Source organism: Ovis aries, chromosome 6, assembly GCF_016772045.2.
Source record: "Ovis aries strain OAR_USU_Benz2616 breed Rambouillet chromosome 6, ARS-UI_Ramb_v3.0, whole genome shotgun sequence".
Classification (NCBI taxonomy): Eukaryota; Metazoa; Chordata; class Mammalia; order Artiodactyla; family Bovidae; genus Ovis; species Ovis aries.
Genome location: NC_056059.1, coordinates 67,975,969 through 68,003,697, shown reverse-complemented (window position 1 = coordinate 68,003,697; position 27,729 = coordinate 67,975,969). Strand labels below are relative to the sequence as shown.

General features: G+C 36.7%; 1 protein-coding gene across 16 annotated transcripts in view; it reads left to right on the top strand.

The window, feature by feature from the left end:
• FRYL (FRY like transcription coactivator) overlaps nucleotides 1-27,729 on the top strand; it is a 259,369-nt gene that overhangs the window by 112,924 nt on the left and 118,716 nt on the right. For 15 of the 16 annotated variants that reach the window (XM_060417094.1, XM_015096494.3, XM_060417093.1 and 12 more), the window contains 4 exons: nucleotides 6,754-6,953; nucleotides 17,325-17,378; nucleotides 20,389-20,528; nucleotides 21,805-21,901. In XM_060417094.1, the coding sequence (XP_060273077.1) occupies nucleotides 6,834-6,953; nucleotides 17,325-17,378; nucleotides 20,389-20,528; nucleotides 21,805-21,901 (411 nt within the window). In that variant the 5' untranslated portion in view covers nucleotides 6,754-6,833. Of the gene's footprint in view, nucleotides 1-6,418; nucleotides 6,513-6,753; nucleotides 6,954-17,324; nucleotides 17,379-20,388; nucleotides 20,529-21,804; nucleotides 21,902-27,729 lie in introns of all 16 variants that reach the window. The other variant, XM_060417092.1, reaches the window with a different exon arrangement.

The window sequence follows — 27,729 nt, the reverse complement described above, 5'->3', positions numbered from 1 at the left end:
TAGACTAGTACCATGCCCCTAAAAATCCTCTGTGTTCCACCTATTTATCCTGCCCTCCCTCCAACCCCTGGCAGTCACTCATCTAAGTTGTCTCCATAGTCTTGCCTTTTCTAGAATGTCAAGTAGTTTAAATCATACAATTGGAATATAGCCTTTTCAGATTGGCCTCTTTCACTTAGTAACATGTATTTAAGTTTCCTCCACATCTTTTCATGGCGATGTAATTCATTTCATTTTCGCACTAAACAATATTCCATTGTCTAGATGTACCACAGTTTGCTTATTCATTCAGCTACTGAAGGACATCTTGGTTGCTTCCAAGTTTTGACAGTTACGAATAAAGCAACTACAACCATCTGCATGCAGGTTTTTGTGTATGTATATTTTCAACTCCTTTGGGTAAATACAAAAGAGCACAGTTGCTGTGTTCTCTGATAAGAATATAATTTTGTGAGAATCCTTCAAACTGTCTTCCCTTTTATATTCTTACCAGTGATGACAGAGAGTTCCTATTGTCCCACAGGCTCACCACCATTTGTTGTTGTCACTGTTGTGGATTTTGATCACTAAGATAGGTGTGTAGTGCTGTTGGCTGAAAAAAGAAAAAAAGTGCAGCCTAAAAACTGAGAATTGTGTTTTATTTGGCAGACTTGCTGAGGACTTAGGCCTGGGAGGCAGATTCTCAGATAGCTTTGAAGGACTGCTTCTAAGAGGTAAAGGAGGAGTCAGGATATATATTAGAGTTTTTACAACAAAAAGCCAGGTAATCAGAACATCAAAAGTTTACTGTTAGTTAAAGAAAAGCAGACATCTGAAGTTAGTGAACTTAGCAGTTTTCTATGTATGGGAAGATGGAAGCGTCTGGGCTCACTGAAACCATTCCTTTGATATGGACCTTAATTACCTAGGGGCAGTATGCTGTTTTTCTCCATCCTGACTCTCCTCAGAGTGCACACGTGAGGGTGTCTGCAGTGGCTGATGGCTTCGTAACTACAACTTGCTTTGTTCACTGATGAGCAGGTGACATTTTTCATCCAGAGTGGTACCTCATCATTGTCTTAATTTGCATTACTCTGAAGATGTATGGTGTGGAGCATCTTTTCATATGCTTACTTGTCATCTGTATGTCTTCTTTGGTGTGCAGTCTGTTCAGATGTTTTGTCTGTTTTAAAACTGGATAGTTTATCTTCTTATTGCATTTTAAGAATTGTTATATATTTTAGATGCCAAATACATGTTTTGCAAAGGTTTTCTCCCAGCCTGTGTATTTTCGTTCTGTTACCAATATCTTTTGCAGAGCTGAAGTTATTTTAATAAAGCTTCAGTTTATCAATTTTTCTTTCATGGGTCTTGCTTTTACTGTTGGATCTGTAAAGTCATCACCAAACCCAAGAACCGTTAGGTTTTCTCCTTAGAGTCTGGGAATTTTATTGTTTTGCATTTCACATTTAGATCTGTGATCCATTTTGAGTTAGTTTTTGTAAAAGATGTAGGTTCTGTGTCTAGATCTATTTATTTTTGTAGTATGCAAATGTCTGGTTATTCCAATACCTTTTGTTGAAAATTCTGTTTTCCACTGATTGAATTTGCTCCTTTGTCAGAGATTAGTTTCAGTTGACTCTGTTTGTGTGAGTCTATTCTAGGCTCTCTTTCTGTCCCACTGATGTCGTCATGTATTTTTCATTAGTAGCACACTGTCTTGTTCACTGTAGCATTAAAGTAAGTCTTAAAGTTGAGTAGTGTCAGTCCTCCAACTTTGTTCTTCTTCAGTATTGTGTTGGCTATTCTGAGTTATTTGCCTCTTCATGTAAATTTCAGTCAGTTTGTTGATAGCCACAAAATATCTTGCTGGGAGAGGCTTGCTTTTTAAACTAAGAGTTTTGCTTTTGTCTTTTAAAATAGATATTTTTGACTTTTGGTCTTATTCAAAGGCCATTTACCTTATACCTTTTCCTTCTTAGGTCATCATCGATGTGTTTATTATTAACAATATAAGTAAATAATTATTATAATAAGAAATTGTGTGGTATTTTGTTACTTTTCTGTATTATATAAATCTCTACATAAATATGTATGTATAAGATTATGACCAAAGAGTAGTAATTTTTATATCTAAAGACCTGGCCTTGGGCGTGAGGGTGCTGCATGCAGTTTTCATGGACTCCACTGGGGTCTTTTAAAACTACATCTACTCACCCCTACTCATCTTTTTTAGGGCAGCTCAATCACTGAGAGTCACTGAATTTAGACGGAGTTATTGTATGGAGTCGGGGAAGAGAATGGCACCCCACTCCAGTACTCTTGCCTGGAGAATCCCAGGGACAGAGGAGCCTGGTAGGCTGCAGTCCATGGGGTCTCGAAGAGTCGGACATGCCTGAGCGACTTCACTTTCCTGCATTGGAAAAGGAAATGGCAACCCACTCCAGTGTTCTTGCCTGGAGAATCCCAGGGACAGGGGACCCCTGGTGGGCTGCCATCTGTGGGGTCGCACAGAGTTGGACACAATTGAAGTGACTTAGCAGCAGCAGCATTGTATAGAGTGTTGCATGTAAGAATATAACAGAGGCAGAAAACAACAAGAACCACTGCTATAAAGTAATGAAATCAAACGCGATTCAACTTAGGGTTTTTGTGTCTCTTCTCACATGTCTGTTCTCCTTCATTGAATTTAAATTTATCCTATAAGGGAATAGGAGACTCATGAGCATGAAGAAGGTAATTTTTTTTTTTTTTTAATGAAACATGCTAAGTACAATGTTATACAGAGCTCACTGTCTAAAAATACCAAACTTCCCTGGTGGTCCAGTAGGTTGAAAATCTTCCTGCCAATTCAGGAGATATGGGATCGATCCTTGTCCCGTGGAAGATTCCACATTCCTTGGAGCAACTAAGCCCATATACCACAGCTACTGAAGCCTGAGCTCCTAGAGCCCCTGCTCTGCAATGAAAAGCCACTGCAATGAGAAACCCTTGCATTGCAACTAGAGAAAGCCTGCACACAGCAACAAAGACCCAGCACAATCATACAAATAAATAAATACTTTTCAAAGTGCCATATTTACATTTTATTTGCACCTTATCTATGAGAATGGAGAAGGAAAAGGCTACCCTCTCCAGTATTCTGGCCTGGAGAATTCCATGGACTGTATATCCATGGAGTCGCAGAGTCAGACACAACTGAGCGACTTTCACACATATCTATGAGAAAGACTACACAGGCTAGCTTTTAATTTTTATATCTTATCTTATTTTATATGTTAATCACTCAGGTCTTTTTTTATTATCAGAGTTTAATAGATTTATATTCCAAGGATGTTTAATATGACATTGGGTTTTTACAACTTATAATTCAATGCCTGAATTGTGTTAAGAATTACACTCTTAACAGTTACATCATTATTCTCTAGTTCAGTTCAGTTCAGTTCAGTCACTCAGTTGTGCCCGACTCTTTGTGACCCCATGAACTGCAGCACGCCAGGCCTCCCTGTCCATCACCAACTCCCAGAGTTCACTCAGATTCACGTCCATCAAGTCCGTGATGCCATCCAGCCATCTCATCCTCTGTCCTCCCCTTCTCCTCCTGCCCCCAATCCCTCCCAGCATCAGAGTCTTTTCCAGTGAGTCAACTCTTCGCATGAGGTGGCCAAAGTACTGGAGTTTCAGCTTCAGCATCATTCCTTCTCTAGTAGACATATGGAAAATTTTCAAAAAACTTTAATAGCATATAGAGAAATAGTACTATTTAGCTTCATAAAATATTTGACTCAAGCAGTCTGGTGACATCAGGTTAATCTAGTTATGTAGTAACTAACCTTCTTAACCCTGCTTAGAGTGACTATCCCTTTTTCTTAACTATTAGCAGAATATGAGAAAAATTCACATATCTTAGCCAAGCTGAACATTATAGTGAAATATACAATTGGGGGAAACCATTTTGGTACATAAAAAAAGTTATCTAATTTTTATTTATTTTAAAAATATCAATGAAGTTAAATATTGTTTTCATGGTTATTGGCTTGTTTTATCTTTTGTAGCTTGTTTCATCTTTTTTGTCCAGGTTTCAGTTCGGGTGTGGGTCTTTTTCTAACTGATTTCATTTTGAGGTAAAACTGATTAACTCTTAAACACTAAAAATTTGATTTTTCTTTCAAGTTGAAGTATTTTGATGTTAGAATATAATACAGATATTTGGAAGATAGACCTTTATTTGGAAGATAGATACAAGTTTCCCTAAAACTTCTGGTTGTATTGGCAAATGTCTTGAAAATTCGATTATGATACCTAGGGATATTTATTTATGGTTAACTTATGTTTATGCTTTTTAGGAAGTAGAAGACAGTAATGATGAGTTATTTGAGTGATCATTTTAATTAAAGTTTTTCTTTTTGAGAAGACTTTAAAAGTTAAAATCCATTAAAGTTATACCTCATCAAAGTCTATAGTTCAAGTGCCAAGATCTATTATAGACTTCTTATTTAAAACATTTATTATAAAGTTAAAGCCAAAGAAACTTTGTAACTCGCATATGACCTTATGAATCTTAATTACAGGAAAAGATATATTTTGCATCTACTACCATAAGTCAAAAAATTTAAAATGTTTTACCCTCATTTTTATTCCTAAAATGTAGATTAAAATTCTAGAAACTGAGTAGCCTTTTTGACTATTTTATGATTCTCTACAGCTATCCAACATAATGTGGATATAAAATATAAAATATTCTTAATGATCCAAAATAAAATGTTTAAATTTAAGATCTTCTTTCCCCATGGTGACATTTGTTAACACATTCTCTCCTTTATAATATGCAGTGTTGGATCGTGAAACAGAGTAAACACGTCATTGTTTAAAATAAATAGCATACACTGTGTTCAAAGGACTGTGAATTTTATTTTGAACTCTTTTATATGATTTTAGTTCTAGAATACAATATATATTTTAATTTTATGTGATACAAAGATATTTATTTTATATGCAATATTAACTGTTTAGAATAGTCTTTAGATTATTATTATTTTGAAAATATAAGCATCATGCACGACTAATTCGTAATCTTACCATTGGAGGACAGTATTCTGTACTATGCAAAAATAAGTAAATGTAGATAATGGATAGGACGTGAAAGTAAGCCATTCTTTGGCATTTATAAGTTCAGTCTTTCAAAAATATTTATTTTTTAAATTTGCAAATGATTTTTTTCTGAAGTGACTGCCCTCCCCTGATTTTATATTACTTTCTAGAATTTTCTTTTGGAGTTACCACGGTCACTTCAGATATCTTGACATATGTTATGTTTGGTAGAGTAGGTTTTTTTGTTTTTTTAGTTGACAGAACAATTTCTTATGAGTTGGGAATGTATTTCTTTAGATTAAATTTATTGTCCTATGATTATGTAACACACACATGAACAGAAAGTGTTTGAAAAATTGTGTTCTGCTTCCTGTTTCAAGGAGGGAGTAATTTCTAGGACAGCGTATTGAAAGCGCAGTCTCTGGAGATCAGGTCAAGGTAGAGAAGTACATTTCTTACAGGTTTCTCCATGGATTTTCTAGGCCAAAGGGGTTGTCACAAGCTGAAGTTAGAGAATGGGAAGGTCTGTTTGATGCAGCAGGTGGGAAGATCAAGGCAACTGGAGAAACTAGATAAAAGCCAGGTAGGCTGCCCAGGCATCAGGAAAACAGAACAGCTGCTCTTCTTAATGTCACACTTGGTTCGAGGTACTGTTTGCCAGGCACAATGTCATCTTGATCTCTCTTTTGAATGATTCAAAGAAAAGTCCTATGAGTCATCGTTAATTGCTTGCCCTCCTGTCAGTAGCAAGTCCACTAACATCTGACAGACCCTTCTGTTCTGTGCCATCATCATCCTCTTAGCCCAAGCTGTGATCATCTCACCCGGATTTTTTGTAGTGGCTCCCCCGATTCTACGTTTGCCTTCATCTAATTCATTCTCCAGAGGAGCCAGGAATCTTTTAAAGAGAAGCCAGATCCTCTTCCTCTCCAAGTCATCACTTTGCACTGAATTTTAATTGCATTTAGAGTAATATCCATTTTCCTTATAGAGCTCTAAAACTTTGGTCTCTGACTAATGCTTCTAACTTCATCTCACATTGGCTTCCACCCCTGCTCCATCCCTTGAGCTTCAGCCATACTGGTCCTTCTTTTGTTTTTCAAACATTCAACTCAACTTTGTAATTTCTGTTCCTGGTACTTTGCGTTGCTTCTTCTTTTTCAAAATTTAGATGTGAGTTCAAATGTAGTTCGCTTTTTCAAATGTGTTTCCAGAGCATTCTCTCCAAAATAGTGTATTTTAACTTAACACAATTTGCATTTTATTTATTCACACATATTTCCTTCGTTGCATACAACTTTGTTTAGAATTCATTCATTCATCCACTACATATGTGTTGTATCCCCAGTATGTACCAGGCATTGTTCTAAGCACTTGGGATTCATCAGTGAACAAAAAAGACAAAAGAGATTCTCTGAACATATAGAATTCACAACATCAAGGTGAGGAGAAAAATAGCACATAATAAATAGTACATAATAAACATGATATATAATGAAGTTACAGTTATGTTGGGCAGTATGTTAGAAGGCAACAAGTGTAATAGAAAAAATAGAGTCTGGTAATACAGATTGGGAGATCTGGTTGGGGTGTCGGGGCAGGATGCATATTAAACCAGGTGGTTATGGTTGGCCTAATTGAGTTGATTATTAAAGTAGAGTTCTTTTGTTTCTTTTCTTTTAGCTTCAGCACCAGTCAGCAAAGTGAATAAGTACTGCACTTCTTCCAACTCTCATTCCACTTTGGGGAAAAAGAATATCATCATGTCAAGCATTACAATTGACCCAGATGTCAAGCCTGGTGAATATGTCATCAAGAGCCTCTTTGCAGAATTTGCTGTTCAAGCTGAAAAGAAAATTGAAGTTGTAATGGCTGAACCCTTGGTGAGTAGAGCTGACCTATAAACCTGAAATATTTTCTTGCCTTAACCATTATATTATAGATTTTCCAAAGAAAATAACATAGTTGAAAAATATTAAAGGAAGCCAATCTGAAGGGGTATATACTGTATAATTCCAGCTATATGACATTCTGGAAAAGACAAAGCTATGGAGACAGTAAAAGATCAGTGGTTGCCAGAGGTTGGGCAGGGGTAGAGGTGGGATGAATAGGCAGACACAGGATTTTTAGGGTAGTGAATATGTCCTGTATGATACTGTAATGGTGATACACATCGTCATAGGGTTATCCAGACCCACCTGTTGTGAGCCATAGTGCAGTCTATAGAGTTTGCGTCATTAGGATGTATCAGTTATGAAACGCCCCTCTAGTGCACATGTTGATAATGGTAGGGGCTGTGCATGTGTGGGCACAGGGGAATACAGTAAATCCGTTCTTCTGCTCAGTTTCACTGTGAACCTAAAACTACTCTAAAAAATAATGTCTTTAAGAAAAATTAAGGGATAGGTGATAATTAGTGTTCATCTAAAAAGCTGTAATGACTCTAGAATACACTTAGATGCGTTACTGCAGGTAACAAAAGAACAAAAATGATTTCACCAAGGGGAATTATTGAGACAGATAAAACATAAGAGAAAATGAAAGAAAATCTAAAATATTCGGTGAGTTGGTGATATGACAATAGCCAAACTTAGAACAAGTAAACAGCTTTGAATTTACAGTACCTGAGGATACTTAAAAGCATGAGGAGCTCTACTTATGGTGAGGAAGAAGGAAGGAAAGAAAACAAGAACAAGGGTTTGGGTTGGATTCTAAAGAATTGTGATGACTGTTTAATGATAGATATACAGTGGTTGGACAACAAGGAGAATAGATGAAAGGCAGAGACTATTTAGCTGTTGTATAAATCCAGGCTGAAATGAAAAGAGTCTTGAATTAGGGCATTAGCAGTGGAAAAAAAGTGAGATAGATAACAAAAGCAGAATCAGTAGAATTCGATGCACAATTAAAATGGAATAGGTGTTTGAGTGAACATGAAGGGTTAAAGATTTTTTGAAGTGTTCGAAAAGATGGTAGTGTGTGTACTTCGGTAAAGAAAACAAGAGTTTTATTGGGATAGTAAGGATGATTAAGATGTTTGTGTATGTTAAGCTTGAACTACTAGCAGTCTAGACCATGTGGAATTATTTGGCAGCTGGAAATTCCTTTGGGGAATTTGCAGGAAACATAGATTTTGGCATCATCCACATGAGGGTGATGATCGAAGCCAATACGGGAAAGAAACTATAGAATGGCATTATTATTGTCAAATAATAGACGCGGAGTACAGTGAACTCTGGGGAACAGGTTATTGGACTTGGAAATTAAATAGCCTGAGAACCGTTTCTGCAGGGTGAAGTAACTTTAGAAAGTAACTCTTGGGATTTGAAAGGAACGGATATGTGACGAATCAAGAGCATGTTGGTAGATTACAAGTTGGGTGGTGATAATGAAGATGGAAGTAGAGGATGTAAGAGCTGAAATGTATTTATTCCTTACATAACTGAATTAGAGATAGATGTTCACCACTGTTTTGAGACCCAGAGGGTCTGTTACTTGTCTGAGACCCAAAGCCAATAAGCAGCAGAGCAAAGAGTTAGGCTTAATGCAACCTGCTGTCCTTTCTCAGAAGGAAGGAAGAAAGGAAGGGAAGAGAATAAAGATGACTTAAGAAAGGAGGGAAGAAGAAGGAAATACATGTTCTTAATTTTCTTAGTTAAGTAGGACTTACTGCTCATACTGTGATGGTCTGTGGGTGGGGTGCCTGGAAGCATCGAGTTTCTTTCTGATCTTTAAATAGAGGACACTACTCTGAGGAAAGCGTCTGTGAAATCATGTATTTGAGGTTTAAGAAATAATAGTACATAAAAGATCACTAACTAAAATGTATATTTCAGAACTGTACATCTCATCATTAATATATTCAGTTTAGTCATTCCATGATTGCTTTCTGCGTTCAGTTCAGTTCAGTCACTCAGTCGCGTCCGACTCTTTGCGATCTCATTAATCACAGCACGCCTGGCCTCCCTGTCCATCAATATTTATGCCAATGTATATATATATATACATGTATATATATATTTATATAATATATATACATGTATATAATATAAAATTCTGTTTTTAAAATTTGGATTATGAGAGTTTATAGATATGAAATAGTGCTTATAAGGTTTAATTAGAAAGGTACTTACTCTATAAAATGTTATTTTCTTCATCCATGGTCTGTGAATTACATGTTAGATTGCTTTACTGGCCTACTTAAATAGCATATAGTCAGAAAGGAAACCACTTTTGAAAGATACATTTAAAAAAGGCTTATGGAGCATGATGATTATAGTTGATAATACTATATTGTTTAACTGAAAGTTGCTATGTACATCCGTGGCAGACTCATGCCAATGTATGGCAAAACCAATGCAGTAGTGTAAAGTAAAAAATAAATAAATAATAAAGAGCAAAAAAAAAAAAAGTTGTGTTCTCACTAAAAACAAAAAAGAAAGAAATAAAAAGTGAATATGTGAGGTGATGGATGTTTTAATTAACTTGATAGTGGGAATCCTTTCAGAGTATATATGTATTTATCACTTTGTATACTTGAAATATATTAAACCTTTATTTACTCATATATCTCAACACAAACTTATAGAAAAGTAGAGATTATAGTATAGTGACCCCTCTAGACCCATCACTTGGCTTCACCAGTTTGCAGCATACACAGCACATTTTAAAAGCTCTTTTCCTATTTTATAAAATGTTTTATAAAAAGCATGATGTAGTATGGTCCTGTCAGCTCTAAAATGTCTTATATTTTTAAAGGAATTTCAGTTTTGAAATATGAAAGTCTCGAGAGTAGCATAATTAAAAGAATGTGAGTGAAATTACCTACTTTGAACGAGTCTATAACACGGCAGTTTTATATCTTGCACTTTCCTTTTTCTACCAATGTAGTATTACTGACCTAACTCAGGGTCAGATTCTGTCGTGTTAGACCATTGCATTAGCCTTCTAGCCAATCAAGCAGTAGTCCATCACCGTTCCATTTTCCTTGTTCTCACCAAGCTGTCCCTCATCTAGAGCCCAGATAGCAGGATTATCACCTTATTGCTTTAGAATTCTTGCTTCCTTTTCATTCCCATGTATTAAATTCAAGTTCTTGGGGGAGTCATTTCAGCCTCTTCAAAGCTTTGTTATAGCTGGGATAATGTTTCTTGATTCTCCTATCCTGATGTACGCTGTGACAAAAGTATTGGCTTAAAAGTATCCTCTGTATATTCTGTTGTTCTGATGTGTTTGTTTTTATTTTTCTCTTGATCTAAAATGCTTTTAACTCCTCTGTTTTTAAACCTCTACTCATCCTTGCAGCTTCCCACATGTTCCTTCTAACATAGTGATCCTTGCTTAAGCTAAATGAATCTGTGTTTTACTATAGTAATTTTGTTCACACTCCTAGATTCTGACATTGTCATATTATGGTTTATTGTTTACATATTTATCTTTACTGATGTAAGCTACTTGATACCAGGTCTCTCTCTCCTCTTGTACCTGCAGCACTGTCCTTGGTGGTAGGCTCTTAGTAAAAGTTTGTCATATAAATTGAACTTATTCTTGAGAACACTGCTGTGGCCTGCACCCTTATTTTCCTTCTCACAAAGCATAGTATCATTGTGTTAGATAGAGCTTCTAATATTTCTTTCAGAATAGACTGATGCTGACTGTATTTTATTCGTTCACTTAACAGTTCATTTCAGAAACACCCACTATGTAATTTCAATTGAGGTTATTGAGTTATAGTGAGTAGTGCTCAGGATTCCATTAAAAAATAGGTGTTTCTACCCCATCATCACACTTAAGAGAGAAGAGACATTCCTTCCTTCTCCTTCTGACACCCCAGGAAAATACACAAATGTTGTAGACTCTGGCTGCTCAGGACAAACACTGGCTGAGAAAATCCCCGTCATATTTTATAGATTTTACCACCAACACTCCTATGTGTGCGTGCTAAGTTGCTTCAGTTATGTCCAACTCTGTGCAACCCCATGGACTGTAGCCCGCCAGGCTCCTCTGTAGATGGAATTCTCTAGGCAAGAATACTGGAGTGGGTTGCCATTTCCTCCTCCAGGGAATCTTCCCAACCCAGGGACTGAACCTGTGTCTCTTATATCTCCTGCACTGGCAGGCCGGTTCTTTACCATTTGTACCACCACATCCTATGTACCAGCGTAATTTCTTCCTGTCTAAATCAGATCTCTGCCAGCTCTGTTTCATTTATGTCCAAGTCTAAGTAGATGGTGTATCATCTACCCAGCATCACAATTAGATAAATGAAAATACATTTAATCTAAAATTGTCACAATGTTTTTATTATACCTCAGATGCGTTTATTATGATCCATTTGTTTTGAAATGTATTTTGTATCCTTTCCAGTAATAAACTGCTGTTCAAGATGACTCTCTTAAGTTCTCGAATGAAACTCTCATTCTGTTCTAAAGAAAATAGTATCAACACATTGTTACATACAAGGAGCCTAAGGTGTCTCATGGTCAGATGGACAGTAGGTTACATGGAAAGTTAGAAGCACCCACGTGAAAGAATTCTGTGAAAAAGAATTTAATCAACCACTAAAATGAGAGAACTGGCCTTTTCATTCTCATATTAGAACTCATAATAAAAGGAAATTAAGGAAGCTGAAAGATTCAGAGGTTAGCTGAGTTTGACTTCAGCCATGATTTCATTTTTATCTTGGAAGATTCGAAAAGGAAGGGCAACCATTGATTAAAATTTCAGCTTGTAAGCTATATAATCCAATACCTTAGGTTTCTTTATTCCTAAAAAGAGGTAGATCAATCCTGGGTAATTGATCCAAGCACATTTGTGCTTATTTGTCACTGTTATTAGATTGCCAGTGACCTATACAGCAGATGGGGAAAAGGGCTTTTCCCCAATCACCTGCTAATATAGACTGTATGTATTTAGTTTAGGACCAGCATTTTTACAACTGTGCACTATCCACTGTTTTTTGATAGTATTAAATATCTTTGTATTTTAAAGAGTTTCTGGTCTTGCATTTTTCTGTTAGCTTCCCCCCCTTCTCCTCACATGTTTATTGTTACATGGTATATATTATTTATTATGATTGAGGCACTGAACAGCTGATTGGAAGCCCCACCTTCATGGAGGGGCCTTTTTGACTGTGGTCTTTAGTGTGTAGTCATCTGAACCATCAATGTCAGCTCTTTAGCTGGGAGCTAGTCAGAATCTCCTGAGAGGGGTGCTTCAGTAGCCCAAATGAGAAGGTTTAGGCTTGGCTACTAACATTCAGGGGATATAGAGGCAGAAGATAACTGTGTGGTGTTTTTTTTTTTTTTTTTTTTTTAATATTTAGCATATACTTTTTCACTTAAGCGCCCTGTCTTCAGGATGATACCCTGTCTTCAAGTGTAGAATCTCCCAGCTGACATCTCTGTTTTGCTCTTTGCTAAGAAGGGCAATTCCTCTATGCGAAGGATGGAGAGACGGCCAACTTGCTAAGTAAGAGTGGGTGAAGGGAGTGAGAGGTAGGGTTTAAACTTTTCCGAAACATTCCACCAACCTCTTTTTTTTTTTTTTTTTTAGTTTTCTCTTTTTAATAAAAAGCCTATAAAACAGATCAATACAGTACCAGCCCTCTTATTTTTTAAATTTTTTTGGCTGCTCTGAGTCTCCATTGTGGCACACAGGCTTTTTCTCTAGTTGTGGCACATGGGTTTAGCTGCCCCGTGACATGTGGGATCTCAGATCCTCTACCAGGGATTGAACCTGTGTCCCTGGGTTGCAAGATGGATTCTTAACCACTGGACCACCAGGGAAATCCCTCAACATTCTTATTTTAACGTCCCCTTCATCCACACTTTCATAGTACTGAAGTCCTCCAATTCCTGAGCCTTTGGGGAGTTCCAAGGTACTGACTGGATTATCTTTTCCTCACTTTGCATGGCAAGCTCAGTCCCTTCCCTCTGATTGTGACTCAAATGTCATGTTCTCAGTGGTCATTAGGAAGTCCCCACCTCCATTGCAGCTTCCCATCCTAAAGTCTAAGATAATGTGTATTTTCCTTGCTCTGTCATTGGACTTTTTAATCTACAATGATAGGGATTGTTTAGTAGGACAGAAGGCCATGCTTAGTTGCAGATTATTGAAATATTTCAGTATCATTGTTACACTGTCAAAATTTTTTGAGTAAGCCCTCTTGCTTTTCCTGGAAGCTACATGTTGCTGCTGGTACTCTGCACACAAATACTAGTTAAAGGGTCAAATTACAGTATAAGGGATTGTGAACTTTAGATTCATTATTAATATATTCTATTATTTTAAAATAATGACATTATAAAAAGTGAAAATAGTTTTAAAGGTTATGTAATAACAATAGTGATCCTTTCATTTTTTATCAAGGTAATCACTGTCTATAGTGTTAGTTTACTATTTTTCATGTCTTTTATTTATCAATCTCTGTAGCACTTTCCACCTGTAAAAAAGAAAAAAAAAACACAGCCATGAGATTTTATATACATATATTTTTTCTGTACCTATTTTTATTTAAAAAAATCAGAGATTGTTCTGTTGTCAGCCCATATGTATTTGTCTCATTCTTTCTAACAGTTGAATACTACTTCACTTAGAGAAAGTACTATAAATTTTCTTATACCACTCTCTATGGATAAGCTGTTTGGGACTTACCCCAATTTGAGGTCACTGCAAAAAAAGATAGTGTAGTGTTAGTTGCTCAGTCCTGTCCCACTCTTTGAGATGCCATGGACTGTAGCCCACCAGGCTCCTCTCTCCATGGAATTCTCCAGGTAGGAATACTGGAGTGGATTGCGATTCCCTTCTCCAGAGGATCTTCCTGACCCAGGGATTGAACCCAGGTCTCCTGTGTTGCAGGCAGCCTCTTTACTGTTTGAGCTACCAGGAAGACAACAGCAGAAAAAGATAGTACAGTAAATATTCTTATACGTAAGTCTTTGCATTCATCTATATGTGAATATAGAGAATAATATGGATGGCCATAGCACTCTGAACGCACCCGGATCTCATCTGATCTCAGAAGCTAAGCAGGATTGGGCCCAGTTAGTACTTGGATGGGAGAATAACTTGTATTCTTTTTAGTTGTCATGTTAATTGGTTGCAGATACTATAAGCATGTTTTTAAATAGTTTATCTTTTCAAAGTCTCATATTGAAAGTACATCTGCTTGAGCAATGATTAGGCTGTCCTCAACCATATTATAATCAAACTGAGAGGTTAATACAAAGTCCTTGATTAGTAATCTGTATTTGGTGCAGTACGCTTTAGTTCAGTTCAGTCACTCAGTCGTATCTGACTTTTTGCGACCCCATGGACTGCAGCACGCCAGGCCTCCCTGTCCATCACCAACTCCTGGAGTTTACTCAAACTCATGTCCATTGAGTCAGTGATGCCATCCAACCATCTCATCCTCTGTCGTCCCCTTCTCCTCCTGCCTTCAATGTTTCCCAGCATCAGGGTCTTTTCCAACGAGTCAATGCTTCGCATCAGGTGGCCAAAGTATTGGAGTTTCAGCTTCAGCATCAGTCCTTCCAATTAATATTCAGGACTGATTTCCTTTTGGATGGACTGGTTGGCTCTCCTTGCAGTCCAAGGGATTCTGAAGAATCTTCTCCAACACCACAGTTCAAAAGCATCAATTCTTCGGCACTCAGCTTTCTTTATAGTCCAGCTCTCACATCCACAAATGACTGCTGGAAAAACCATAGGTTTGACTAGATGGACCTTTGTCAGCAAAGTAATGTCTCTGCTTTTTAATATGCTGTCTAGGTTGGTCATAACTTTTCTTCCAAGGAGCAAGCGTCTTTTAATTTCAAGGCTGCAGTCACCATCTGCAGTGATTTTGGAGTCCAAGAAATTAATGTTTTTTAGCTGATAGTGACATGAGTATTTCGCATTCAAACATCATTTCTGAGTTCTTATTAGGTAAAAAAACAGCTAAGTCTCATTTTTGTTTTAGGGAAAACTCTGTGAGGGTATCAAATGTTCAGAAATCTTTGAGAAAGTATGAGTTTATTGAAAAATGAAAAATGTTGAGTATAAGAAAACAGTGTGAATGTTTCTGGAAAAGTTAATTGCTCTCTTTTAGTCTTCTTGGTCATTACTTTATTTTATAAATACCCTATGGGGTAATGAACTATGTAGATCAGCGTTCCTCAAAATATTACTGAAAACCTTTCAATTTAGTATTACAGTAAAAGAGGGATCAAGTGAGGGGGATCAAGTAAGTCAAGTAAGTTGGGAAGAAACAGCTTATTCTCTCTTCTACACCACCCCTAGCCCAGGTTTCAAATACACAGTTCACATTAGGATAGCTCAGTAATTTTCAAACTTTTCAGATACTTACAGAAGCAGTGTTCTCTTGAACTTGCTGTGAGACTTGGAGCTAGTTAATTGGGCATACATATTATTGGACAGTATCATTATCATGTTGCATGTTTATCATGCATGCTGCTGCTGCTAAGTTGCTTCAGTCATGTCCAACTCTGTGCGATCCCGTAGACGGCAGCCCACCAGGCTCCCCTGTCCCTAGGATTTTCCAGGCAAGAACACTGGAGTGGGTTGCCATTTCCTTCTCCAGTGCATGAAAGTGAAAAGTGAAAGTGAAGTTGCTCAGTCGTATCTGACTCCCAGCGACCCCATGGACTGCAGCCTACCAGGCTCCTCCATCCATGGGATTTTCCAGGCAAGAGTACTGGAGTAGGGTGCCATTGCCTTCTCCTTTATCGTGTATAGTAGTTGGTTTTAGAGAGAGAAGACTTGTCTGCAAGATAATTACCAAAGTGTGCTTAGCGTTTAAGGACTCTAGTGCCAAGGACATACCAAAAATCTTTTGCCTATTAATGAAGTCAAGTGGCATAAAACCAAAATTGAAAGAGACACACGTATCCCATTGTTCACTGGAGCACTATTTGCAATAACTAGAACACGGAAGCAACCTAGATGTCCATCAACGGATGAATAGATAAAGAAGTTGTGGTGTATATACACAATGGAATATTACTCAGCCATGAAAGGAACACACTTGAGTCAGTTCTAATGAGGTGGATGAACCTAGAACCTATTATACAGAGTGAAGTGAGGTCTGAAAGAGAAAGATAAATACTGTATTCTAACAAATATATATGAAATCTAGAAAAATGGTACTGAAGAATTTATTTACAGGGCAACAGTGGAGAAACAGAGAGAACAGACTTATGGACATGGGGAGAGGGGAAAAGGGGGTGAGATGTATGGAAAGAGTAACATGGAAACTTACATTACCATATGTAAAATAGATAGCCAACGGGAATTTTCTGTATGGCTCAGGAAACTCAAACAGGGGCTCTGTATCAACCTAGAGGGGTGGGACCAGGAGGGAGTTTCAGAAGGGCGGGGATATATGTATACCTATGGCTGATTCATGCTGAGGTTTGACAGAAAACAGCAAAATTCTATAAAGCAATTATCCTTCAATAAAAATAAATTAATTTTAGAAAAAGAAAGTCAAGCAACATAAAATTCAAGTATTTTACCTACTCCAATTAAATTAGCTAGAAACATGATTCTCTGATAGTTAGATTAGGAATTTTTCAGTGACAAATATGTTTGTGAGTTTATTTTCATGAAGGTGAGTCATAAATGAGAGAAGGAAATTGAGGCTCTAAGATAGATAGCTTCAGAATATACAAATTTCTTAATTTCAGTTTTTCTCTAAGTTCTGAAATTCTAAATTTAAAACTCCGGGAGTTGGTGATGGACAGGGAGGCCTGGCGTACTGTGATTCATGGGGTCGCAAAGAGTTGGACACGACTGAGCGACTGAACTGAACTGAAATCTAAAATTCTAAAAATTCTAAATTCTCTCTAAATTTCTAAATTCCAGTTGAAGAATGGCATTGGTTTTTTATGATACATATTTCAGGTAAAAATTCAATAAGAAAGCCTAATGTAGAAAGTTTAGAAAATCATCCTAAAGAATCTCAATAAAAGAATCAGTTGTAATAGATTTGAACATAATCTGAGACACCTCTCACATTCAGTAAGTTAAATAATTCTATGTGGAATAGGAAGCAAGAAAAGTAGATAGTAAGGCTGACAGAAAGGGTCACGCTGTGTATGCTCTTCTAAATTAATTAAATTTTGTTTGTATTAGCACATCAGCACCTTTCCTTAAAACTAATTAATTACAAAGAAAGCAAAACCAACTTACAAATCTCAACTGTTTATGTAAAATTTCTAATATTTTGCATATACTTTTTTTTTCAATTACAGGAGAAGCCATTATCTAGATCTCTTCAGAGGGGTGAAGATCTTCAGTTTGACCAGGTATGCCAGTATTTTTTTTCCTGAAAAGAAAATGTTTATCCTAACAGTCTGATCCAAATATACACCCAGTATTTTATATTTTGTTTAGTGGCCCTATATATGGTTATATACTAGATTCTGTCTGGAGCTGATAGTCTGTTTTATATAAATATATACATATATTTTATACACACACACAAAGATACTTGACCAAGCACGAAACCCAGGTTACCAGCGTTGGAAGCATGGCATGCTAACCACTGGACTGCCATGGAATTCCTTGGTAGTTTGTTTTTTAACAAAACAAATAGAATGAGTTATGAGCTGTAAACTTTATTGATATCTGTTTATTAAATATTTTAAAACTTTGCTTTTCATTGGTACTCTCTTTACTGTGCCCTTTGAAAATTTTCAGAAGGTTTCCAATTATATCTCTCAATCTTTCCTTGTATATAATTTTACATATTTGACCTCTTAACATTTACTATTTACTGTTTTTCCTGTTGGGGCTTCAGAACCTTTATATTGAAGCATCTAGCCTGGTTTTCTCCCTTTCCACCCCCTTCTAAAGGCAGAGCCAGAGACAAGGACTGGGTTCTAGAAAGAGATTCTAGGGAGGAGACTTGAGAGAGTGATGCAGGGAAAAGGAGGAATTGATAGAGATCACTGCTCTGAGCACTGGGGGTTCATTCCATTCTGAGAGCTGTCGAGAATGTTGCCTATACTTGTCTGTCTGATGAATGGAGGGCTGCAGCATGTGTCTGCAGCCCCCTCTGCAGTAGTTGTGGGTTGTCCTAGGAGGCATTGACTACACCCTGTACTCACACTTGTAGCTGTGCTTGTGCAAAGATCAAGGGGAGTGCCTGTGTTAGACCGCCAAAGAAGCTTAAAAAGAAAATATACAATGGCCACCCCCCCACCCCAAAATAATCCCCAAACCAGAAATCTTTATAAAGAATACTAATATCTAAAATTTAGTGGTATTTTTCTAATGTCAGTTCTTTCCTCTTGCTAATATTGAATATTTGATCAAGTGTTATTTTTATCATAATTATGTTTGCTCAATAATTATTTCATTATATACTGATTGTCTGCAAAACTCAATAACCGAGATCAGCTTTCTGTTGCCACCTAGTATTCCTGAGCTACTTTTCCCATAATTAGGTATCTAGGAAATAGAAGTTAATGCTCGTGTTAGTCTGCTTGATTAGATAGAGATGACTGGTTAGAATTACTTGGTGGAGGCGTACCAAAATACTGTGTTTCTGGATCCTGCTCCAGTTCTGCTGACCAAGAGTGGTGCTCTGGCACCTGTATTTTACAATAGCTCCCTAGGTGATTCTGATGCATACACTTAGTAAATAGCTGCTGGTCTAAGAGGAAGCTATAAATAAGAAGGCTTTGTTATGGTAATAATAAGATCACTTCATACAGCCCTTTTCAAATCTTAATGCCATTACAGAAGAAACTAAGTACTAGTTATTATTAATGTATTACTAATATTTAAAGATAATCTAAAGTATTTTAAATTATTCACATCTTGAATCTATTTAACTAATGATGAATGAATGATCAGAATTTGAAACTTATTAAGCCATATTTTAAGGAAATTTTCATTTCTTATGTAAATGATTAATAAAACTAAATTATCATGCCCAATAGCTTGATTCTTTTTACAATAAAAGCTATTTGTGAAATAAACTGCTTTTGTATATTTACAGTAACAGATGATGTTTTATTGTTCCTTCTCAAATATTAAGAGATTTCCTTTGATTGATAGTATTCATTGTTAATGAAATATAAAATTTCAAAATGCTTAAATAAAATTAAAATCTTGTTTTTATTTTAATTTTCTAGATTAGAAACTATTCACCTGTCAGGTTATGATAATTTATAAATCATAAATGCGTGATTAAAGGAAGGCAGATTAAAAAGAGAGAAGAATGCACAAGCAACCTGTTTCATTCTTTGTTACATGAAAAATATAAAATATTAGAAAAAATAAATGTTTAATTCCTAGAGGTAGCCATTTATCTTCATTAACTGACACTTCCTACAGTTGTGGAACTGAGTGAGACGTTGAGTATCCCTGCAGCCTGCAGTTTTTTTAGTTAAGTCAAACGAAGGGAAGCATGTTTCACTGTACGCTGATTTTAAAATACTAATTTTATGAACAATGGATTGAATCAGATACAGTTTCCTATGAAGAGAGTATGTTTTTTCTCTGGATCCTCAAGATGAAGAGTGACCTTAGGGATGACTAATGGTAGCTGGTGTACCTCTTACCACCACTACAGGCAAGCTGGGTTCATTCATGAAATGAATCTGATAAAGCTAACCTACAGTTCAGATAGTTTAAGGGATGCCTCAAATTGAGTGGCAGGCATCTGGCCCACTCCATTTATTTTTATGCTGTCCATTTATATATTTTGAGCTTGAAAAGCAGGTATATAACACATTTCTAATATGTTTATTTGTGAGTATCACAAATTGTGTAATTATAATTCTCTGTTCCGTGTCATAGCAGCACAGAGGCAAGTGGAGCTTTTCCCATAGTTCTAACTGATATGGTCGTCTCTGCATCTCTTTATCCCTTCTAGTGGTAACGTTTTAGAACATTTCATTCACATGAGTAGAGAGGAGCTGGCCAGGAAAAGGAAGTAGGTGTGATTGTTTCATGTTGTGTAACAGTTCACCCAGAGGTGTCCTGAATATAATCAGGGACGTTACTGACAGTCATGTTTTCACACGAGTAGCATATGGAGGCAGGTAAAGGGTGGAAAGCCACTTAACGAAACTGCAAGGATTTGGGTAAATTTTAATAGTCAGTGAAATGTAACTCGCTATACTTTATTACTTGGCTAGACTCCCAGCCCTTATTTTTATTTTGAAACACATTTGTTGCTCTTGAATTACTATGTTTCGTGTTAATTTATTCCAGAAATATTGCTCATTTCTAAGTGATTGCAAGTAGAGTTAGAAGCGTGGCACTTTGATGTATTTTATCTTTGGCAACATCTTGTGTTTTCAGTTGATAAGCTCTATGAGCTCAGTAGCAGAGCACTGTCTCCCTTCCTTACTCCGCACCTTGTTTGACTGGTACAAACGCCAGAACGGAACTGAAGATGAATCGTATGAATATAGGCCTCGGTCTAGCACAAAATCTAAGGGGTAAGTGGCACATTTTTTTACTTTTCTGTCTGGGGTTGAAGCACTTCCAATGAAGAGGCTATAGTGTTATCAGCTGATGATTGTTATTGTTTGGTTACTTTTGTTGAACAGGTAACAGAGGGAAAAGATGCTCACACTTAAACTGTGAATCAAGTGAAGGTAGCGGTTAAAGTAGGTGCTGCCCTACAGGAGTCACTGCTGGAGCTAGTCTTGCCAAAATGCGTTTCCAGAAAGCCATCTCTGTGGTGCAGAGAGGAGCTTTACCAGTCATCGACAAAGTTAAAAAATATTCAAAGAAAGTCTTGTTCATATGGTTTGTGAAGGGAAACAATTGTGATATTGGAAGACTGCTCAGACCTTATGTTCTTACACTTGAGACTCTTCTTGGAGTTAAATCCTTGAACTTGTCTTTTCTGTTCTTCAAATTTCCCAGGGAGATCAGGGATTTAAGTAAAACATGTTTGTTTTCAGATGATGGCCTGTGGTTAGAATTGGACTTCAGCAGAAGCCACTTGTGATTTTCCAACTTAGATTTGTGAAAAAATGACCTGGCACTGTATTTTCATATTTTTCTTCCTCTTATTCTTTTATTTTTTATTTATTTTAAAATACGGTTTTATTTACTAAAAATTTTCCATTTGTATGTTTAATTTTTATTTTTTTAAAATTATGAACATATGATAACACACTTACAGGAGACTTGGAAAATACAGAACAAGGTTACATATCGTTCCATTATATATTACAATAATTTTTTGAAGTAGATAAGATTTTTAGTTGGAGTTTCAATATCAAACTCTAAAAATTAACAGAATGAATATATAGAGAAGTAGAAGGATATCGTAGGCCTGAAAAGCTCTGTGAACCTATTCAACATAATTAAGATTCATACAATTTTCACACAACAGTAGGGTATAAATTGTATTCATTTTTTCGGCTGTGCCACTTGGCATGTAGGGTCCTAGTTCCCTGACCAGGAATTGAACCCATCCCCCCTGCACGGGAAGCACGGAGTCCTAACCACTGAACCACCAGAAAGTCCCTCTCATTCTTTTAGATTAGGTTTAATTTCTGACAGATGTAGTAGTGAGATTTGCATGTAAGTTCTTAATGTACAAAACGAGAACACAAGAAATGCAATATATATGTTGGGTGATTACGAAAACTTAACGCTTGCCATGAAACACCATATGTACTAGGAATTCAGTAAATAACATGAAATACTAACCAAGAGCTCTTTTCATAATGTAGTCCTAATTTGAGATTCTTGTTTCAGGGATGAACAGCAACGTGAAAGAGACTATCTTCTTGAAAGGAGAGACTTAGCAGTAGATTTCATTTTTTGTCTAGTTTTAGTTGAAGTTCTAAAGCAGGTAAGCTCTGCAAAGTCTGTATTTCTTATTTTACACTGATTTGCTTTCATGTTTCAGTTACCTAATTTAGGATGTTATATCTAAAATTCTCACAGAAACACAATTCCTGTAATTTAATTTTATGCCTTTCAATTGCCTGAGGATTGCATGTCCTGTACCTGTCTCTCCCTATTCTTTCTACCTTCATTTGCCATCTAAGACATGAAATCATGTTAGTAAAATGGAGCTGAATAGAAACTGTGTTAAATATGGGTTTTAGCTGTCACTGTAGTCTGCCTGTCATTTACCTACTTCAATTCCTTTTTACCTCCACTTTTATTTTTTTTTTCTTTTTTTTTTTTAATTTATTTTTAATTTTAAAATCTTTAATTCTTACATGCATTCCCAAACATGAACCCCCCTCCCACCTCCCTCCCCATAACATCTCTCTGGGTCATCCCCATGCACCAGCCCCAAGCATGCTGCATCCTGCGTCAGACATAGACTGGCGATTCAATTCACATGATAGTATACATGTTAGAATGTACCTCCACTTTTAAAGAAATTCTCTTCCTAGCCCTCAAGCCTGCATTTCAGCATGTAATAATTGCGCAGTGATTGTTGAGCAGTGGGGGTGATCTGAACTGTCAAATGCAAATGATTTTCAGGATAATGAATTATTTATGTTTGTTCATTCAACGGGCTTCCCTGATAGCTCAGTTGGTAAAGAATGTGCCTGCAAAGCAGGAGACCCTGGTTCAATTCCTGGGTCGAGAAGATCTGCTGGAGAAGGGATAGGCTACCCACTCCAGTATTCCTGGGCTTCCCTGGTGGCTCAGCTGGTAAAGAGTCCGTCTGAAATGTGAGAGACCTAGATTTGATCCCTGGGTTGGGAGGATCCCCTGGAGAAGGGAAAGGCTCCCCACTCCAGTACTCTGGCCTGGAAAATTCCATGGACTACAGTCCATGGGGTTGTAAAGAGTTGGACATGACTTTCTCTTTCACTTTCATTCATGCAATAAGTGTTAGAATGTCTACTGTTGGGTGGTATTGTTCTAGGTACTGCATTCCTGAGCTTACCATCTCAGTGACATAGATAGTGAAGATATAAATATGTAATTTAGTTTCAGCTATCATGTTATACACATTTTTACTATTCATGATCAGTACAAGTATATGTATAAGTGCCTGTACTGATGTGACAGTATGTTTTCCATAGTTTGTATTCTTTAAAAACTTATACAGCATTCAAAGATGATCCATGTATTTCCAGCCATGCATGCTGTAATGTTTCGGGAAAAGAAAAAATCAAGTCACCTAAAAGAAAAAGAAATCATATTTTGCATATGACACGTTTGGACAGGGAGTTTTGTTTTTGTTGTATAAAATGGAATAGAATACCTAATATGACATGAAAAAGCAAGTGTAAGATATAAAAAGTTAATTGATTTGATAGTCTTTTTTGACATAACCACTATAAAAATATTTGAATTGTGTAATCATGTGTACTTTGCCTTTGTTTTTACAATGTATGTGAAAAAATATTGAAATCTGAATATCTGAAACCCACAGATAAAAATACATTTTTCTTATTTTTTATTTTGTTTAAAATAAAAGTTTAATAACTTTGAATATGTGAAATAAATGCATTAATTAAAGGTAAAATCACTTTAATTTGTACCTTTCATAAAGATTTATTTAGTCAATGTGGGAAAGAAGTTTCCTCTGAAAGTTGTGCTTTCTGAAAGCCAGATTTGCTTTCTGTGATCTCTTAGTTTAGCTGGATCCTAGATCCTAGGGCTGAAGTCAGTAGAGAAATAGAAGGAGCTAAGGACCAGAAGCATGATACAATGAACAGACTTGGGCTTGGCGTTCATCAAGGTTACATGCATGCCAAGTCACTTTAGTTGTGTCCGACTCTTTGTGACCCCATGGACCATAGCCTGCCAGACTCTTCTGTGCATGGGGTTCTCCAGGCAAGAATACTAGAGTGGGTTGTCATGCACTCCTCCAGGGAATCTTCCTGAGCCAGGGATTGAACCCAAATCTCTTATGTCTCCTGCATTGTGAGGCATATTTTTACCACTAGCTCCACCTGGGAAGCCCCATCAAGGTTGATCTCGTGCTGAATGTAGATCTTGTGACAAATTTAGTCATCAGTATTTGCATTTCTTAGTTACATGGTAGAGGAATTTCTTCTCCCAGCCAAAGAAAGTGCAAACTCGTGCACTGACTTTCAGGCCCCTCCATGATCCCTGACTCGTTTGTGCCTTTTCTCCCTTGTCTGCCATGACGGTCTTCCACTTAGCAACTGGCCTCTCTTCTCATCTAAAAGTTACCTATAGTTGCACTGGCTTCAGAACTTCAGTGCACAGACAAGCCCTTGGAGGGTTTTCTTTCTCCGCTTTGTCTTGATCTTCCTTTTCCTCCTGTTCCTTTAAAAAATCTAATAGTCCAGATAACTCTTCTAGTAGGGAAAAAAAACATCGAGGTTCGTAAACCTAAGAAAATCCTTTCAGGCCCATTTTTCAAGTCCTTTGCACAAAATCCTTTCATATCCATGGTTCACATGGACTCACAAAGTATAAAAAGGGGAAATACAGTGGCTCTCATAGCTCATCCTTGTTTTTGGTTCTTTTATCATACTCTGCTAACCTACACTTCCCTTTCTGCTTAACATTTCTTTTTAAAAAATTTAATTTTTTAATTGGAGTACAATTTCTTTACAGTGTTATATTATTTTCTTTTGTACAACAACATTTATACCCCTTTTCTCTCTTACCATTATCCTCATATTTTCATTTAATTGCACTCATCAAAGAAATATATACCAAAAGCATCAGTTCAGTTCACTCACTCAGTCACGTCCGTCTCTGCGACCCCATGGACTGCAGCACACCAGGCTTCCCTGTCCATCACCACCAACTCCCAGAGCTTGTTCAAACTCAGGGCCATTGTGTCGGTGATGCCATCCAACCATCTTGTCCTCTGTGGACCCCTTCTGCCTTCAATCTTTCCCAGCATCAGGGTCTTTCCCAATGAGTCAGTTCTTTGCATTGGGTGGCCAAAGGATTAGAGCTTCAGCATCTGTCCTTCCAATGAATATTCAGGACTGATTTCCTTTAGGATGGACTGGTTGGATCTCCTTGCAGTCCAAGGGACTCTCAAGAGTCTTCTCCAACACCACAGTTCAAAAGCATCAACTCTTTGGTGCTCAGCTTTCTTTATGGTCCAGCTCTCACATCAATACATAACTACTGGAAAAGCCATAGCTTTGACTAGATGAAACTTTGTTGGCAAAGTAATGTCTCTGCTTTTTAATATGCCTTCTAGGTTTGTCACAGCTTTTCTCCCAAGAAACAAGCATCTTTTTGATGTTCATTATTCAAAATCCTATATAGGTTTTCTCTTTCCCAGTAAAATGCAAGTCTTTTTAGCTTCTTCAAAATTACTGCAACTACAGAATATGAAGTAAAAATCAATAGAACTTTCTGAACTATCATGACAAATGAACCCAATTTTTTTCTGTGTCAAAATGATGTAGGGTTTAATAGATTCAGAGAGTAATCAATGGTAGTATATTTTGAACTTAATATGAATTTAATATGACTGTTACTTTTGTCCCACATGATATATATGTATTAAAATGTGATTCAGTTTTATTTTGATGAGATGGATGGGTAGTACATGTTGTTTGTGGGTTAGTGCTTAATCTCATATATTACGAATTGTTTGTTTCTTTATTAATTTGTCATGTCGTTATCACATGTTATTATGTGTCATAATCACACATTTAGAACTCTTCACAATACACAAAGAGCTCTGTATCCCTTATACCACCTGATGATTCTGATGAACTTTGGGAATGTTTTTTAATCCCAGCTGTGTCATTTACTTGCTTTGTAGCTTGGACAAGTTATTACTCACTGATTTCTTTCCTCCTCTATAAAAGAATCATGAGAATTAAATACGATAATTAGATACGATAATATGAACATGGGAAGTGTCCAATAAATGCTATCTGTTGTTTTTATCTTATAGATAAATGTTCTTAGTTATAATGATTTGCTGAAGATGATAAAGCTAGTTCTCTTTTTAAATAAAACTATTCTTATTGGTAAAATCAGTGATATAAAATTAGGTGAAATGACCAGTATCTTATAAAATTAAAGTTTAAATCATAAGTTAGACAAAGGATTGAGATTATATAAATGTGATGGGAAAAAATCTGGTTAAATCAGTGTGATACATCATGGGAACAAAATTAAATCAAGATGATAAAGGACTACTTTTATTTTTTCAAGAAAGTCAGAAGAATAATTTTGGGGTCATGGCCAACTACAAATGTTAGAATGTTAGTACCAGAGGCTTTAGAATCCTTGATAAAAAGCATATTTAAACAGCACCATAGCATTTAGATGGAGAAAGCAATGGCACCCCACTCCAGTACTCTTGCCTGGAAAATCCCATGGACGGAGGAGCCTGGTAGGCTGCAGTCTATGGCATCACGAAGAATCAGACACGACTGAGTAACTTCACTTTCACTTTTCACTTTCATGCATTGGAGAAGGGAATGGCATCCCACTCCAGTGTTCTTGCCTGGAGAATCCCAGGGACGGGGGAGCCTGGTGGGCTGCCGTCTATGGGATCGCATAGAGTCGGACATGACTGAAGTGACTTAGCAGCAGCAGTGTAGCATTTAGAATGTTTGAGGAAATTTTTTTTCATACTGAATTTTAGCCATACATTTGTTCGTTGAAACAGACAAGATTAGGAAACCAGGCCTATGAGCCACTTCAAATTTTTGGCTTAGTCTTATCAATCCTTACTGTGAAGTATCAGAAGGTGGAGTAGTAGATCCTTAGGATTTTCAAATTTGACATTGACATTTTAGATGTTAGTGAGCAGCCCTGAATGTTATGATGTTATTTGTGATTTTGCTGAGTCATGAGTTTATTCACTCTTTTTCATTGCGGACTGGTCATTTACATAATCAATGAACCTTGCTGACTCTCAGGTGTATATATCTTATCTGGTTTTGTGGTTTTCCACTTTCATGATGTGCTAAAAGCATTAGATTTAGGGAATAGGTTTGGAATAAAACTTGAGTATTCTTTAGATTCTACTCGATATGTCCTTCTTGAGTGTTCAAGTAGAATTTGAGCTGCTTCTAGTCATGCAAATGACAAGATTTGAAAAATTCTTGATACTATAGATGAGGCTATTAATTTACTCCATGAAGTAGAGCTTTTTTCTATAAACTGAAATAGGATTCCGCCCCACCCACCCCTTTTTGGAGATGCAGTTTGGAAATTTTTGTTGTTGTTATTGTAAGTAAGGGGGAAAAGTAGACATTTCAAGAATGTCTGAGCATTCTAATAGTGTCCATTCTTAAAATTTTTAGAGATTGTGCTTATTTTTCTTGTAAAAATTAAAACTGAGATAATGTTTCTTCTCTCACTTCTGTTTCTCTGTCTCTTTTCTAGCTACAATGTGATAAAACTGAAAGCTTTTTTCCTCATTTGTTCCATTTATTAAATGTATTTTCACTGATCAGAAGCTGAGCACACAGTATATTTTAGAGAAGTATGCTCCAGCTTCTAAATTTCAGTCCTCTGATCTGCAAAACAGGGGTCAAATACTACCATGTAAGGTTGCTATCAGTGTCATAAATAATGTATATAAAATGCCTGGCAAATACCCAGCACACAGACACTTGGAAAGTGTTGGTAGTTCAGTATTAAGGTAGTAATAGAGATCCAACCAGTCCATTCTAAAGGAGATCAGCCCTGGGTGTTCTTTGGAAGGAATGATGCTGAAGCTGAAACTCCAGTACTTTGGCCACCTCA